At 43.4% G+C, this 16,567-nt stretch overlaps 1 protein-coding gene across 1 annotated transcript in view; it reads right to left on the bottom strand.

Moving 5' to 3' along the window:
- The window catches only part of ttc3 (tetratricopeptide repeat domain 3), a 219,742-nt gene that overhangs the window by 155,838 nt on the left and 47,337 nt on the right, over positions 1–16,567 (bottom strand). Inside the window, exons 10-12 of the mRNA XM_039744454.1 lie at positions 6,820–6,882; positions 6,424–6,478; positions 2,740–2,902 (exon numbers count right to left, since the gene is read on the bottom strand). Of these exons, the coding sequence (XP_039600388.1) occupies positions 2,740–2,902; positions 6,424–6,478; positions 6,820–6,882 (281 nt within the window). The remainder of the gene's footprint in view (positions 1–2,739; positions 2,903–6,423; positions 6,479–6,819; positions 6,883–16,567) is intronic.

Here is a 16,567-nt window from a genome sequence, read left to right as displayed (position 1 = left end):
GTGGCGTCTCCTGCCCTGCAAAAGTACTATTAAAGTCAAGCAGCCGGCGTGCGCGCATAGCTGTGCCGGCCTTTGAGACGCTGACAGCGCTTCTGCCTTAAGTCAAAGTGAGCACTTTTAATTTTTTTCCTCCTTCCTCTGAGCTATATCCCAGACAACTGCAAACACGGGATCCCTTTTCTAGACTGCGGCAAACTAATATTAAGGCGTTTCACACTTTCTTTTGCACGTATACACATGTATAAAACAAAAAGGCAAGTTTCCTTTCTTTACACCTTTTTTCCTTTTATCCCAAAACAAAGCCTTTCTCTCTTAACACTGCAGAGGACACAAAACTAATTTTCTTTCATTGCAGGTAATGCCGGTAAGGCACATTACCAGAGGCAGAAATTTGGACGTTCACATAGAAAATGTAATTTCTATACCACAGCTGTCGTGTAGCGCCTTTCAAAAGGGATTTTTTACTACCGAGAGATGATCCATATACATTTTAGCTGCTGTTAGTACTACTTACCTATTGTGTTATACTGTCTTTAAAAGGTAGTTTACCCGAAACCACTCCAGTAGTGCTCAATGTATCGTAATGTTACGTAAACGTTAATGTTTTACTGTTTAATAACTTATAGACTACATTTTATTTTTTTTCCCTTGCACTCAGTGACCAAAGCTATACACACACATAGACACATACATATATACACATATATATGTGTGTGTGTGTGTGTGTGTATGTATGTATGTATGTATGTATGTATGTATGTATGTACGTATGTGTCTATATAATGTAGATAGGTGTGTGTATGCATGTATATATATATATTTAACACACTACTTTTCCGCTGCAAAGCGCAGGTATTTTGCTAGTACAAGTTAAAACAGGCACACTACTGTGAGCAACTGTATCTTTATTTCCTGAATTTTTGTCTTCCCTAATACATTAATCACTAACTTTAACCAGTAAAAGGCAAAGTTATTAAACTGTCAATCCCAATTTTCTACCAATATGGATGAATTTCACATCAGTTTCACACCTTTTGAATAAAATGCAAAAGCACTTATTGTCATTTTAGTGACACAAGGTGGATCCATTACTACTCCTGAACTTTTTGCTAGATGTAATAGTCACAGGACTGCGCAGCATTTCAACAGTTTATATACTCTAATTAGAAGTACTGTATGTGTATATGTCTAGACTAGGACCTATTAAGAAGACCAAGTCACAGGATTGATTATAATATTCACTGCTACAAATGTTACATTTATGGCAAATAAGGTTAATTTGTTAATAATTTGTTTTCCTATCAATAGTTTTGTTCAATACTGATTTCAAATATATATATTTTAAACAACCAGACAGTGACATTTAGTTTGTTTAAAAACACAGATGCAATTCTAATTCTGAAAGGATTGCTGGAAAACAACCTTACACATGCCCAAGAAAAAAAAACAATCAGTGATGATGCCAAAGCATGCTGCCATGTGCAATTAAAAGCAGTGGAAAGATCTTGTGTCCACAAAATACAATTCCACCTGTTCGGTATTGTTTGGTTTTAACCCAAAAGAATGTGTTGAGGCTGCTGATTACAGTACTGTCATTTGTCAACTGTGTATAAAGGAAGTAATAAGAAAAAGTAGTTATTATTATTATTATTCAATTTGGTAGCAGATCTGAGAACTACATAGCCCCTGCAGTATGCTAGACAGAATATCAGCACAAAGTCTTCAAGTGGAAGGTAAAACCTTACTTTGCATGGTCTGCTTTAGACATAGAGTTTTTATTTGCAAAACCAGCAAAATAAAAACAAAACCGTGTTAGATGAAAGGCTTGCAACAAGGCGGTTATATTTTTTTAACCCAATATACACTCCTGTTTCATGAGTTTAGCCCATAATAAGAAGTGCCTGGTCAAAAATAGCTAAGGAGGAGGTGCAGCTCTCATTGCGGAGTGCAGTTCTATGTACCTTCCAAAGAAACACCTGTTTCAATTAGACTGCAATGTCAGTTTCCCTAATTATTTAGACGTGAAAATATGTGTCTCAAAAATTCACTGCTTTTTCCTAATTTGTTTTTTTTTTATTTACTGTGTGTGCTGGGCTAATGTATGTGTTTATTTTTCTTTGCACTTTAAATATAGATGTGCTCGCACATCCTGTTATCAGCAATAGTTCATGAGTAAAAAAGTACAATTTGTGTCTTGAATAATTTTAGCCTACGTGACATACTATGTAACCCTTAAAATGTGAACAGCTTTTTCGTGATGCTATGGGCTTTCATCTAGTAGGATGGAAGCTAAACAAGCTCTCCACAAAGAAAGCGTGAAATGCCATTTTCTAACATATTTTGTAATAACAATGCTGTATATAATAATCTTTGCAAATAAGAAAGTAAAACACTAGAAAATGTATTCTTAATGTCATAACCACATGTGTTGGCAAGGTCAATGTAATTCAATATTTTCTATAATAGATATTTTCTCTTTAGTTACTGACATTTAAAAATTCTATTACTGGACCAACCTTGATGGAAAACTAATAATATATAACTGGTTAAAGAATGTATTATTATGATAATATTCTCTAATATATTTGAACTGTTAGTTATGAATGTGTTTGTTAAAATCCACAAATAAGTACACTTTGAATTAGTTATTAGTAAGCAAATTAATTTGTAAAAAAATAAAATATATTGTAGAAGCCACAGCCCCAATAATGAAAGCAGCAAAGATGCACATTATTTTACCTTTGATTTTTTCCATTTCACATTTAAATCGTGCACTTTGCTGTATTAGCTCCTGGATTCCTTCTGAACTGTCTCTGCATAGGTCCTGAGCTTTTTCATTTGCCTGTAAAGCTTTCTGATATTCACCCAATAAAAACAGTGCATCACACATTCTGTAATGTGCCTGTTTAAAAAAGAAAGGTTATTAAACACGAACAGGTAGCTTTAATACAATCAGGATTATTATATAACATTTTAAAATCAGAATACTGTTACACAAAATTAATTTCATTTAAGTATCCAGTACTATTTCAAACTACTGTATGCAAATAATATCAGATCAGGTCATGTTGGGGAGAATGCACTTGTACAGCCGCACCCACCACATGACGAAACAGCTCGGGATGCCAGTTGGCAACCCCCCAGGCAGACACGTGGCCCTGTCCCACCCTCCGGAAAAGACTATCTATCTATCTGCAACTGTGCAAGGTGTTAAGTAGGCTTTCCCATGACCTGGTCTATCCGCTCAGTTCCTCAACAAAGAAGATCCTGCGAGCCCAAATCACCCTCGGGGAATTGCACCACATGGCTGTAATGCCATAAGTGTGCTCCCTCACAATGCAGGTAATGTGCTTCATACGGGACTCAAACCAAACCAGCGGTACCCAAGGATTCTCTGAAGAGACACAGTACCAAAGGAGTCCAGTCTTCGTCTCAGGTCACTGGATAGCATCCATGTCTCGCAACCATATAGCAAAAGAGGGAGCACCAGCACTCTAAACATTTGTACCTTCGTACTTTTGCAGAAATAACTAGCACACACCTACTGTCCAGTGACCTAATGACCCCCCCATGCTCTCCCAATCTGTCTACTGACTTCATAGAAGGAGCCACCAGAGACATCAATGTTGCTGCCACGGTAAGTAAACATCTCGATGAGGCCGACATGCCCCCTACAGACACAGCTGATGGCTGTGCCCAAGAGGTCACTAAAGGCCTAGAACTTATTTTTTTACCCAGGTCACTCAGAAGCCCAGACACTCAGAGTCCTCACTCAGTCTATCGAGAATCCTTATCAGAGCCTTCATTGGCTCTGCAAAAATCACAGCATCATCAGCAAAGTTAAGATCAGTGAATCACTCTTCACCAACAGATGCCTCACAGCCCCTGGACCCCACGACCCTGCCCAACATCCAGTTCATGCAAGCATTCAACAGAGTAGGAGCAGGAAAACACCCCTCAGAATCCCCAGAATCAACTGGGGAAAAAAGCAGAGCTTCTGCCTCCACTCTGCACAATAGTCACAGTACCAGTGTACAAGTCAGGATTGATATTGAGTAACTTCAGGGGGATCCTACGAAGTCTCAGGATGTCCCACTGGGCAGCTCGATCAACTGAGTTGAACGCTTTACGAAAATTGACAAAGGCTACAAAGAAACTCTACCAATATTCTTGTTTACACTCGACGAGAACCCTCAATGCCATGATGCGGTTGATGTGAGCATAAAACCAGACTGCTCCTGTCACTAGTAGGTGATCCTATTGAGAATGACTCTAGCAAGGACCTTACCAGGCATCAAGAGTGTGTTATCCACCTGTAGTTGCCGTAATCCAAGTGATCACCCTTCTCTTACCAGACAGGGAGAAGTCCTGTTTTCCAGTGTGTTGATGATGCCCGTCTCCCAAATAGAAGAAAAGATTGCTTGCAATCAAGGAGGACAACTTTACCACCAGCCAGAAGTTCACCACAGATGCCATTGATCCCTGCAGCCATCCCTAATCTAAACTGGTTTACCACCTGTGAAATCTCATTTAGACTGGGTGGTTTACAGCTAATTGGAGCCTTCAAGACCTGGGGCCCTAGAGATATCCAACATCCAAGCCGGAGGATCAGCTTTAAACAGTTGCTCAAAGTACCCAGCCCAATGGGTCACAATTACAGCGTCATCTGTAAAGACTGCTGCATCACCTGCCCTGACTGCGACTAGATTCAGATCTGCTAATGCTTTGATTCCTCTACAAGCAGGATGTGGGTCACTTGACCACAGATAGTGCATACCTTCCTCACAGAGTCCTCTAACAAATGCCTCCTTATCTCCCCTCGAAGCCCTCAGAGCTGTCATTCTCAGTTCCCAGTATAGACCGGCATTTCTATCAAGCCATGTGCTGTGACACCTCTCTATGATATCCAGGGTGCCCTGCGAGATGAAATACCTCTTTTTGGGAACACCGGCAAAGCCAACACAACCTTCAGGGTCTTGTCACAGAAGGTCTCCCACATCACATTAGGATCAGCAGTTGTGCCCATGTCTGTAAGTTCCTCGCACCAATTGCATGCAAACTCATTAGAATCAGCCTGATCTTGGAGTCGCGCCAGGACAAGCCTCATTCAACAAGTAGGTGGTAGCCTACTATTCCTAAGCTGATTCTGCACAGTAGCAACAACAACTCTGTGGACAGAATTCACAAACGGGGCATTTCTATAGACCTTGTTTTTCTATAGGAGCTTTCAGCATCTGCCCTTGAGGATCTGATCAATCTATTTCACCACACCACACATATTCGAGTAAGTACCAAGTCCAACCATGTTTCTCAGGGCGCTGGAACCATGATCCAGCAATCTGCAAACCCTGACCTTTTGCAAAGTCAAGGAACATAGAGCTACTTTCACAACGGTTGCCAGAACAAAATCCTCATAGCCTGCCCCGTCAGTGCCAGTGGTCACACTGAAGTCACCCATGTTCAGAGGAGTGTCACCTCGTGGGCACCCATCAACCACCAAGCAAAGTTTTGTATAAAATTTTTCCCTCACCAAGACATCACACACCGTGGTCGGAGCATACACTAGGACAACAGACAAGGCACCCAGAGAGTGCCTTAATCTGAGTCTCATAATGTAGTCATTAAAAGGGGTGACATCAGACACCATTAGAAGGAGCCAATCTGCCATAGCAACAGCTACTCCCAGAGTATGACAGCCATCAGAGCAACCAGACCAATAAAAGTTGTACCCAGGTCTACAAACCTCATAGATTGAAGTCACGGAAATGCAGAGTTTACAAAGTTTCTCCGACAGCAGAGGAGTTGATTATCATGCTGGAAAGACAAAACGTAGCATGTGCCTACCAGGATGGGCCGTGTCAAATTGTGACCTGAGTGCAGCCATGCAGCGGGCAACACCTCAGCACCACACTAGTTCCGATCCCCAATAGGCCTGACCCCATTGGCTCTCCAGTGGTTTTCACTATTCTGGGGATGATATTACTGAGGTCTTTCCCCCATCCCCTTCATAATGCAAGCAGCCTTCCTGTGTGCAGCTGCAGCAGCGCTATTCTGGTAGAGAGCAGAAAGGAGAATTGTCTGCCATTTTGGAACTGAGCTTTTACTGCTACTTATGAAAATGTATACTTTCAGATTTAATAATGTCTCATGCTACAATTCACTGAACTGAGATAAATTTAACAAAGTGCTGAATTAAAAATAGATCCAAAAGAAAAAAATAATCAGTGTACAAGCTGAAGTTTAGCTACTCTTACTTTTTTTCCCTAAATTAGACTGTTAAAACAAAGACTAAAAACAGCTTAATTCAAAGAAGTAAATGGCTGATTCAATAGTTTGTCATTTGAAATTGTGAACTTTGAACATGTGAGCAGTATCTTTACTTTAAGTCAGTTAACTTAAAAAAAAATAATTTAACTTACATACCTTTGGCCAATTAGGTTTTAGTATTGTCGCTCTTTTGCCATCCCCTATAGCTTTTCTAAAAAAAAAAAAAACAATAAATATATACATTTTGGCTCTTATGACCAGTGACTTAATAATACAAAATTAAAATAAAGACTTAACATACAGTATTGAAGCACTAAATTAGATGAATATCTATTGAATAACTAGCTTTATATCTTAAATTTAAAAATATGAGTTGTTCATTTAGATAAGTTTGACGAAGAACAGGTTGTAATTAATAAATTTGAAAAAATAGATGTATTTATTTATATGTTCAGTGTTGTACTTGTTTACCTAAAGAGTGTATAAAACTAAAAGTATTCAAACAATATGAATAAAAAACAACTAACTATAAACCAAGGAAAGATTACTCACTGGTATTTTTCACTGTGGATGTAACAAAGAGCTCTGTTTCCATAAAGAATATGATTTTCTGGCCTAAACATAAAACAGAATAAAACTTAAATCTTAAGTATTGTACATACAAAATGCTGATACTACTTTAATAATAAGTCATATACTGAAAGTACATAAAACTATAGTCTACCTGAGACACCTAAATTACTTAAGACTTTTAAACGAACTTAACTGATAAATAAATCTGAAAATACTGCATTAATCAGTAAAAGAACATGACAGACAACACCAAAACCTCATTTTCAATACCCACAAATAAATTACACTCAGATAGTGAATTGTTCTAATGCATGAATTTTATAATAATGGTTTATTGAAAATCTTAGCTGTTTAACTATAGTAAGAAACTTGCTGGTCTGTCTCACCAAAAAAATAACTGTACACATCTTTTGAGTTATTGAAACGGGAAATAATTACTATGTTCCATATTTCAACATTACAAGTCATAATTTCTTAAGTTCTTCAAACAGTGTGCATTCACTAATTATTTAAGAATGTAAATTATATGTAATCCATGCTGTCCACTAGAAAATGTCTGCTGTTGATTGGAAGATTGCTCTGGTGGGAGAAAGAAGTAGCTATGATAAGTATATATTTGTGATTTCCGCAGTAATGTGTTAGGATATAGCAGGTTGGATGATGGATGGATGGTGAGTGGAATTTTTCAGTTTAAAAAAATTCACAAGCTCTTTACCTTTGCGAAAATCCCAAGGACATTCTCTCCACTCCAGATGCATAAGAGTCACAAACATAACTTTTATAGGTTAGATAGTATAATAAGTCCCATTTCATTGTATCTCAACACAAGAGGTTTTTAAGAGATTGCAGTAATCTCCTGCTATGTCAATTAATAATTAGTTTACTGCAATATGCAAGTAAACAGTAATTAGAATTGGTTAGAATTCTACTGTGGAAAGATTCCTAAAATCTGACTTTCAAATACTGACTTTCAATTAATTTCCAAATCATTTACTGTATACTGTATTCATAATCTTTATACTTCAACACCATGTGATAAAATATACTTTAATAATATTTTTTGTGGTATAACATTATTAAAAAAAACAACTTATTGGCCAGGTTAAATTTCTTTTCTGTGAATTTCTTTGTGGATGGTGTGAATAGTTGAACTCCTTGGTATGTATATATTAGCCACTACAGACCTACTTTCAAAAAACTAGTGAATCATTAGTAATCACAGCTCCTTTTATAACTGTCACATGATTAAATCCTAAATTAAAAGGAATTTACTTTTGAAGATGTTAACCTTCTAACAGCTATAGAGACTACCCTGGAGGTACTTAGTGATCTGCAAATCATACAGAGAAAATGTACTGCTTAGATTAAAGAGACTAAAATAAAAAAAATGATTACATTTATCCTTGAATGCTTAAGGACCTGCTGAGTATATATATAAAACTTTTTTCTTTGACTTGTCGTAAAGCACTTTGAGCTACATTGTTGTATGAAAATCTATACAGTATATATAATTCACTAAGGCAAGACAACCATGGAAAGCATGCCGGAAGGGGCATGGATTCACTAAGCCGCCGACAAGTGAGACACCTATGGCACACGCAGGAAGAAGCCACGCCCACCAACTCCAAGACCATTGGATACGACGACAACTCGCAGGGCCATGCCCACCAACTCGTACACAACGACACAGAAAAAATGGCGTCATTTATATCCGTCTGTCGTAGAGGCCACATGCAGTGCAGGTCAGGTTAATGTCATGTGCATGTCATGCACCTCTGAGCTCCAAGCAAACCGGATTCCAAAAAAGTTGGGACACTAAACAAATTGTGAATAAAAACTGAATGCAATGATGTGGAGATGGTAAATGTCAATATTTTATTTGTAATAGAACGTAGATGACAGATCAAACATTTAATCCGAGTAAATGTATCATTTTAAAGATAAAATATGTTGATTCAAAATTTCACGGTGTCAACAAATCCCAAAAAAGTTAGGACAAGTAGCAATAAGAGGCTGGAAAAAGTAAATTTGAGCATAACGAAGAGCTGGAAGACCAATAAACACTAATTAGGTCAATTGGCAACATGATTGGGTATAAAAAGAGCTTCTCAGAGTGGCAGTGTCTCTCAGAAGCCAAGATGGGTAGAGGATCACCAATTCCCACAATGTTGCGCAGAAAGATAGTGGAGCAATATCAGAAAGGTGTTATCCAGCAAAAATTTGCAAAGACTTTGCATCTATCATCATCAACTGCACATAACATCATACGAAGATTCAGAGAATCTGGAACAATTTCTGTGCGTAAGGGTCAATGCCGTAAAACCATACTGGATGCCCGTGATCTCCGGGCCCTTAAACGACACTGCACCACAAACAGGAATGCTACTGTAAAGGAAATCACAGAATGGGCTCAGGAATACTTCCAGAAACCATTTGCAGTGAACACAATCCACCGTGCCATCCGCCGTTGCCAGCTGAAACTCTACAGTGCAAAGAAGAAGCCATTTCTAAGCAAGATCCACAAGCTCAGGCGTTGTCACTGGGCCAGGGATCATTTAAAATGGGGTGTGGCAAAATAGAAGACTGTTCTGTGGTCAGATGAGTCACGATTCGAAGTTCTTTTTGGAAATCCGGAACGCCATGTCATCCGGACCAAAGAGGACAAGGACAATCCAAGTTGTTATCAACGCTCAGTTCAGAAGCCTGCATCTCTGATGGTATGGGGTTGCATGAATGCGTGTGGCATGGGCAGCTTGCATGTCTGGAAAGGCACCATCAATGCAGAAAAATATATTCAGGTTCTAGAACAACATATGCTCCCATCCAGACGTCATCTCTTTCAGGGAAGACCCTGCATTTTTCAACAAGATAATGCCTGACCACATTCTGCATCAATCACAACATTATGGCTGCGTAGGAGAAGGATCCGGGTACTGAAATGGCCAGTCTGCAGTCCAGATCTTTCACCTATAGAGAACATTTGGCGCATCATAAAGAGGAAGGTGCGACAAAGAAGGCCCAAGACGATTGAACAGTTAGAGGCCTGTATTAGACAAGAATGGGAGAGCATTCCTTGCGCTAACCGAAACCAATGGATGTACTTATTTCGGTAGTATGAAGGCACTGTCGGCTGCCATATTGAATTTTCCAACGAAAACAATGTGTCATAGTTGAGGGAGAGAGCTATCCTGACACCAAGAAATGACATGACTACGACTATAAACCACATTTTACTTCAAGAACTACCTTCACAACCGAAAACATATCAATCTGTGGATTCAGTTGTAGAAGTGGAAGATGTGGTGCACTATCCGGTAGAGTTTCTCCACACTCTGAATCCTCCAGGCACTCCTGAGCATAATCTAATTTTGAAGGTTGGGGAACCAATAATGTTACTGAGAAACTAACAGCCACCAAAACTTTGTAACAGCACAAGACTAAATATATATTGCTGTTGCTGTTGATGCAATCACTGCACAGTAGGGAAATTCCTAAAGACTGAAAGATATCAAATATTAATATAATAAATATAGTATATATATATATATATATATATACTAGCAAAATACCCGCGCTTCACAGCTGCGAAGTACTGCCTTAAAATTTTTATTAAGAAGAAAATTAAACCTTTTTAAACTGAGGGAAAATATACCAATAATTATTTGTTAAGGATCTCTTTGTATACCACATTGTCAGTTCGGCCCTCCGGTTGTAATATGACCAAGCTGTGCACTGAGCTCACTCTTGAGCATGCAACGTACAGTTGGCCATGTGAACAGTAATCTTGTTTCAAATCCCACAGCTTGGATTGCTGCTGTCATAATCGGTTTGAGTTTCATGGTTTGTTTCAATTACGACAGTATTTGCAGGACTTGTGTTGAAGTGAAATTCAGCATCTGTCAAGCGTTGTAAGCATACAACCAGTTTAATTGATAACTTCACATCCAGCTTTTGAGAGTTTAAACATTCATAAACATTAAAGTATCCACTACTGAAATCGTCACCTGTGAATCTAAGATGTTTAAGAGGCATTGGCGTTTGTCGAAAGGTGTGAAATATTTGGCCATTTCGGTACACTTGAAAGCGACAACCAAACAATTCAGCGGCAGCCATCAACTCACATGCAGAACCATAGATGAAGGGCTTAAGCATTTCACTCTTATAGTGCTCCTGTGTAGTATAATTATCTCCTGTACCGTCATCAGTCCACACCTTGAACCTGTCCCAGTCATTCAATACATAAGACACAATATTCCTGATATCAAGAGTGAGCCTGATATGGCTGTGCAATATGTAACAAAGAGAATGGAAAAGGCAGGTGCCATCTCCGGGCATGGAAACAACTCGGTAAGTGACAGTTCTTTGATCGATGGTGATCACCTCGATAAACATGTTAATGGGGGCACGGTTGGAACGATAAAGGAAATGGGTACTTGAACAATGTAAAGTAAGTCTAAAATACCTAAACAATAACTATAATCGTAATAAATGAACAATAAAACAGCGGAGAAGCCGTGGATTAAATAAAAAGGCTTTAGTTATCAGCAGGAAGACTTGAATCCCGTGGCGAAGCAAGGAAGGGAATGTAGAGACCGGAGCGACGGACTGCTTTATATAGGCAGGCAGCGAACAATGTGGGAAGCATTGGGATGGGGGACCCAACGCCGCCTCACACGGTGACCATGCTGCAGACTATAGACGTATATATGTACGTAAGTAGGATTCAGTTAGCGTTGGGGACCCACGTACTAAATTTCTTGAAGATGGGCCCATAAGTAACAAAGACCGTTGGAAAGTTCAATATGGCGGCCGACAGTGGCGTCATACCATCGAAATAAGTACGTACATTGGTTTCGGTTAGCGCAGGAAAGCCGCCTACCAAATTTCGTGGAAGATGGGGCCATAAATAAGAAAGTTCAACATGGCGGACGTTGTCGACCGTTATGACCGTTACGCGTAGAATTTCAAAATGAAACCTGCTTAACTGTTGTAAGTAAGCTGTAAGGAATGAGCCTGCCAAATTTCAGCCTTCTACCTACACGGGAAGTTGGAGAATTAGTGACGTTGGAAAGTTCAATATGGCGGCCGACAGTGGCGTCATACCACCGAAATAAGTATGTACATCGGTTTCGGTTAGCGCAGGGAAGCCACCTACCAAATTTCATGAAGATGGGGCCATAAATAAGAAAGTTCAACATGGCAAACGTTGTCAACTGTTATGACTGTTACACGTAGAATTTCGAAATGAAACCTGCTTAACTTTTGTAAGTAAGCTGTAAGGAATGAGCATGCCAAATTTCAGCCTTCTACCTACACGGGAAGTTGGAGAATTAATGACGTTGGAAAATTCAATATGGCGGCCGACAGTGGCGTCATACCACCAAAATAAGTACGTACATCGGTTTCAGTTAGTGCAGGGAAGCCTACCAAATTTCGTGAAGATGGGGCCATAAATAAGAAAGTTCAACATGGCGACATTGTCGATCGTTATCGACCGTATGACCGTTACATGTAGAATTTCGAAATGAAACCTGCTTAACTTTTGTAAGTAAGCTGTCAGGAATAAGCCTGCCAAATTTCAGCTTTCTACCCACATGGGAAGTTGGAGCATTAGAGATGAGTGAGTCAGTCAGTCAGTCAGTCAGTGAGGACTTTGCCTTTTATTAGTATAGATAATCGACCAAGTTGCCTGACCATGGGGTACGCACGACAGAGCCCTGCCCGCCAACTCTAACCCTCGTCTCATGTCATGGGATACGCACGACAGAGCCCCACCCGCCAACTCTAACCCTCCTCCCACGTCCAACCTCGCTCTTAAGACTTGCGCACTGCCTGCTTATGTGCCCGCCCCCAACACCTCACCAAACACATCCTCAGTCGCTTTGGTCTCTGCTACAGTCCACATGCACCTCTGAGTCACGTCGACTTTTCATTCTTCTTTTTGGTTCCGGCTGCTTTTCTATATATATAATCAACCAAGTCGCCTGACCATGGGGTACGCACGACAGAGCCCTGCCCGCCAACTCTAACCCTCCTCCTGCCCCCACCCTCGCTCTTGAGGCATGCGCACTGCCTGCTCATGTGCCCGCCCCCAACACCTCACCAAACACATGTTTAAACACTGCATATAGCGATTCCCATCCGCGACAAACATGCTTCTTCTTAGATGGTCCTGCAGGAACAGGGAAAACCTTTGTCTACAAAACCCTGATTCATACCATCAGAGCTAGGAAGCTAGGACCATTGTCCTGCTTCCACCTCAAAACCGGTCCCGCCCACACGCAGCCAACACAGCATTTCTCGCCAAGCTTCTGCAGTACACTGACAAAATAAAGCAAACTCTACATGCAACAAAACTTTACTTCTCCAGCTAGATTCCAAGTTTAGAACCATCAAACCCTTCACTAAATCATAAAAACACATGCATGAAATCGCTCAGTCCAGTACAACAGCATCTGTACGAATGCTTTTCGAGGAAAACCCTAGGCAGGATTTATGACGATACAATGCCCTGACATGTCACACCAATGTTGCAGCGATTTTCGTCGGAGAAGATGGTGAACCGCCTGCCGAAAGGGACATTTGCATCTGTCCCATAGGCAACTCCTGTAAACAGATTTCCACGCTTAATATGAATTGGGATCCTATAGTGTACCCACTTTTATTCCCTTATGAAGACATTGGCTGGCATAAAGATTTACAACATGTTCCCGATAAAAGAACCGCCAAGCGAAGAAGGCTTACTCAATGCGAATTTTACGCGTACAGATTAACAATAAAGACTACATTTAGTATTTTGCCCTCCAGCGTCGAACTATTCCAACAGTACGTTGTAGATGCTGTCACGCACGCGCGAGTAGGAGGCCGCGGATTGATTCGATAGCACCTGGGAAACCATTCGCCAGGGAATGGGGGTATTAACTTTCTCCCTCTGCTTCCTCATAGAAAGAAAGACCTTCCTGCACCATAGGCCTGGATTGACCGCAGTGCGATACTTCCGCCCTTCCTCCGCCATCTTGCCCTGACGTCATCCTTCCCATCCTCCCTTGCGGTCCTTCCCGCATCCTCCACTTCCGCTCCTCCCCAATAAAATGGCGACGCCAGGAGTCGGCGCGCGCATTATGAACTGTTTGTTTATAATTTTGACCAGCTTTTTTGTTCTGATTTACAATATACGGGGCCGGAAAACCCCAACCCTTGCTACTGTCTCCTCGGTCCTTTACAAGTGGCGAGTCGGCAGGATAGAGATCCCGGAATGACGGAGGGACAGGACCTCAACACGTGCTGCAGGGATGAATGACCAGCTCCAGGCGCTGCAGCGCGCAAGCCGCCACCACCCGGGAGCTGGAGGCCACGAAGGCCAGGTTAGTGGAAGCCCAACGGGCGAGACCAGACCCGCCCAGACAGCCGCCTCCTCCTATGGTCCGATGGGCCCTTCGAGGACGCCGATGCCTACCTGGGCATGTTTGAGAGGACGGCCACCCGGAACGAAAGTGGCAGCGGTCAGTGGGCGCCCATCCTGGCGCCATACCTGAAGGGACCCGCGCTGCGGGCCTATTATGACCTCCCTGAGGAGGAGGCCTAATTACGACCTCCTCAAGCCCAAATACTGGCCCGCTACGGCATTAGCCCGGGCCAGCAGGCGGCCGAATGGCGGAACTGGGTCTTTGACCCCGAAAAGCCCGCTCGCGCCCAGGCGCTCGAAGTTCTGGGGCAAGATGGGCCGCTGGCTACGGCCAGAGACCCGACGGGCGGAAAGTGGTCGAGCGGGTGGCCTGTGAAGGCCTGGTCAATGCGATGCCCAGTTCCCTCGCCCAGCAGGTCCGGGACACGCCTATCAGAACATGTCGGGCCTCCTCGACGCCCTGGAGCGCCAGTTGGCGGTCCTCCGACTTGGGGGTCAGAAAAGCCTGCTCGCGGGAACCGGCAGGGACGGGCGGCCACCCCGAGCCCTCGACGCGCTGCAGAAGCGCCAGCCAGAGCCAGAGAGGCGGGTCCGCGCGCTGTTTCAAGTGTGGCGAGACCGTCACCTGCTGCCAAACTGCCCCATCACATCGCCCGGAGCCTATGGACTGCAGCTGGACATCATCGGAGAGGTATTGTACCCGCCGCATCCCTTGGCGAGTCCGAACACGGGAGTGGTGTTGCTAAATGGGCACGCCGTGGTGGCTTTGTTTGATTCCGCAGCAACATTACCATTGTTGCTCGCCGCTTTGTCTTACCGCAACAGTGGTTAAAACAGCATTTGTTGGTCACCTGTGTGCATGGGGGACTAGGTCATATCGCTCCGCTCACTGCTATGTCACCTGGAAGGGGAACCAATCCAAATGACGGTCGCTGTGTTACCTGACCCCCTTCCCAGTGATTTGGGACAAGACTGGTCTAAAAGAATCAGCGGTAAGCCATTCGCGCCCGGGGCCTCGTTGGATCTTGTTATGAGGGGAAAAGGCACCCTCCCGCGCCTCCACGCCGTGCACAAGGGCAGGCCCTATGGGCGCTGGTGTCTCGGGGACCTTTCCTGGCTACGGACCTTGACCCGGAAGATTCCGCGGAGAAGGGACTAGCCAGGAACTCTTCCCGGCCCAGGCCCCAAGACCCTCGCGCCTGGACCATCAATTTCGGTCCACGCCGCCTCCTTTAAGAGGGAGCAGTGGAATGATGACTCCCCGCGCTTTGCCCGAATGCGTCGTTCTGCCTAACAGCTCAACAGCGGACGGATCCACACCGGAACCCTTCTTTGTCCTTGAGAATGATCTGTTGTACCGAAAGTGGCTACCCATGAGGGCGAGGTGCGGAAGTTGTTGCTAATTCCGCGTACCTTCCGGGCGGGAGATATGCGAGTTGGCACATGCTCACCTCCTAGGCCCACCTCGGGGCGAAAAACACTGGAGAGGATTAAGCCCGCTTTTACTGGCCTGGGATCAATGAGGAGGTCCGGCGGTTCTGTCAATCCTGTCCGAGTGCCAGACCCGCCAGATTCCTAGGAGGGACCGTGCTCCTCTAGTCCCTATTCCCCTCGTGGACATCCCTTTGAAAGGATAGGGGTCGATTTGGTGGGACCCTGGAGCCCTCAACCCGTGGCCACAAGTATATCCTAGTCATGGTGGACTATGCCACCCGGTACCCAGAGGCGGTTCCCCTGCGCCCGCTAATACTAAAAGCATCGCACGGAACTGGTTAATTTGTTTTCACGCTGGGCATACCCAAGGAGGTCCTCACGGACCAGGGTACGCCCTTCACTTCGGATACGTTCAAGGAGGTAGCCAAATTACTGCAGATAAAGCACCTGAAAGCGCCAGTCTATCACCCGCAAACTGACGGGTTGGTCGAACGTTTAATCAGACGCTTAAGCAGATGCTCCGCAAGGTAGTCAGCTGACGGCAGGAACTGGGACCAGCTCCTCCCGCCGTGCTTTTGCCTACCGGGAGGTACCCCAGGCCTCTACAGGCTTCTCCCCTTTGAATTACTATACGGGCGACAACCCCGGGAATCCTCGACATCCTAAAAGAAGGCTGGGAGGCCGAGGCTCTTCCCTCCTCTAACATTTTGAGTACGTGCGCAACGCGCGACCGACTCACAAAGATCAGGCCCCTCCTAAAAGAGCACGTGACTCGTGCGCAAGCAGCGCAGGCCCGGTGTTACAACCGCAACTCCGTCCTCAGGGAGTTCCGCCTGGGACCGAAGTTATGGTGCTCGCCCCGACCTCCCACTCGAAGCTGCTCGCCAC

The sequence above is a fragment of the Polypterus senegalus genome, chromosome 2, assembly GCF_016835505.1.
Source record: "Polypterus senegalus isolate Bchr_013 chromosome 2, ASM1683550v1, whole genome shotgun sequence".
NCBI classification, from domain to species: Eukaryota; Metazoa; Chordata; class Cladistia; order Polypteriformes; family Polypteridae; genus Polypterus; species Polypterus senegalus.
This window is presented reverse-complemented; position numbering and strand designations above follow the sequence as displayed.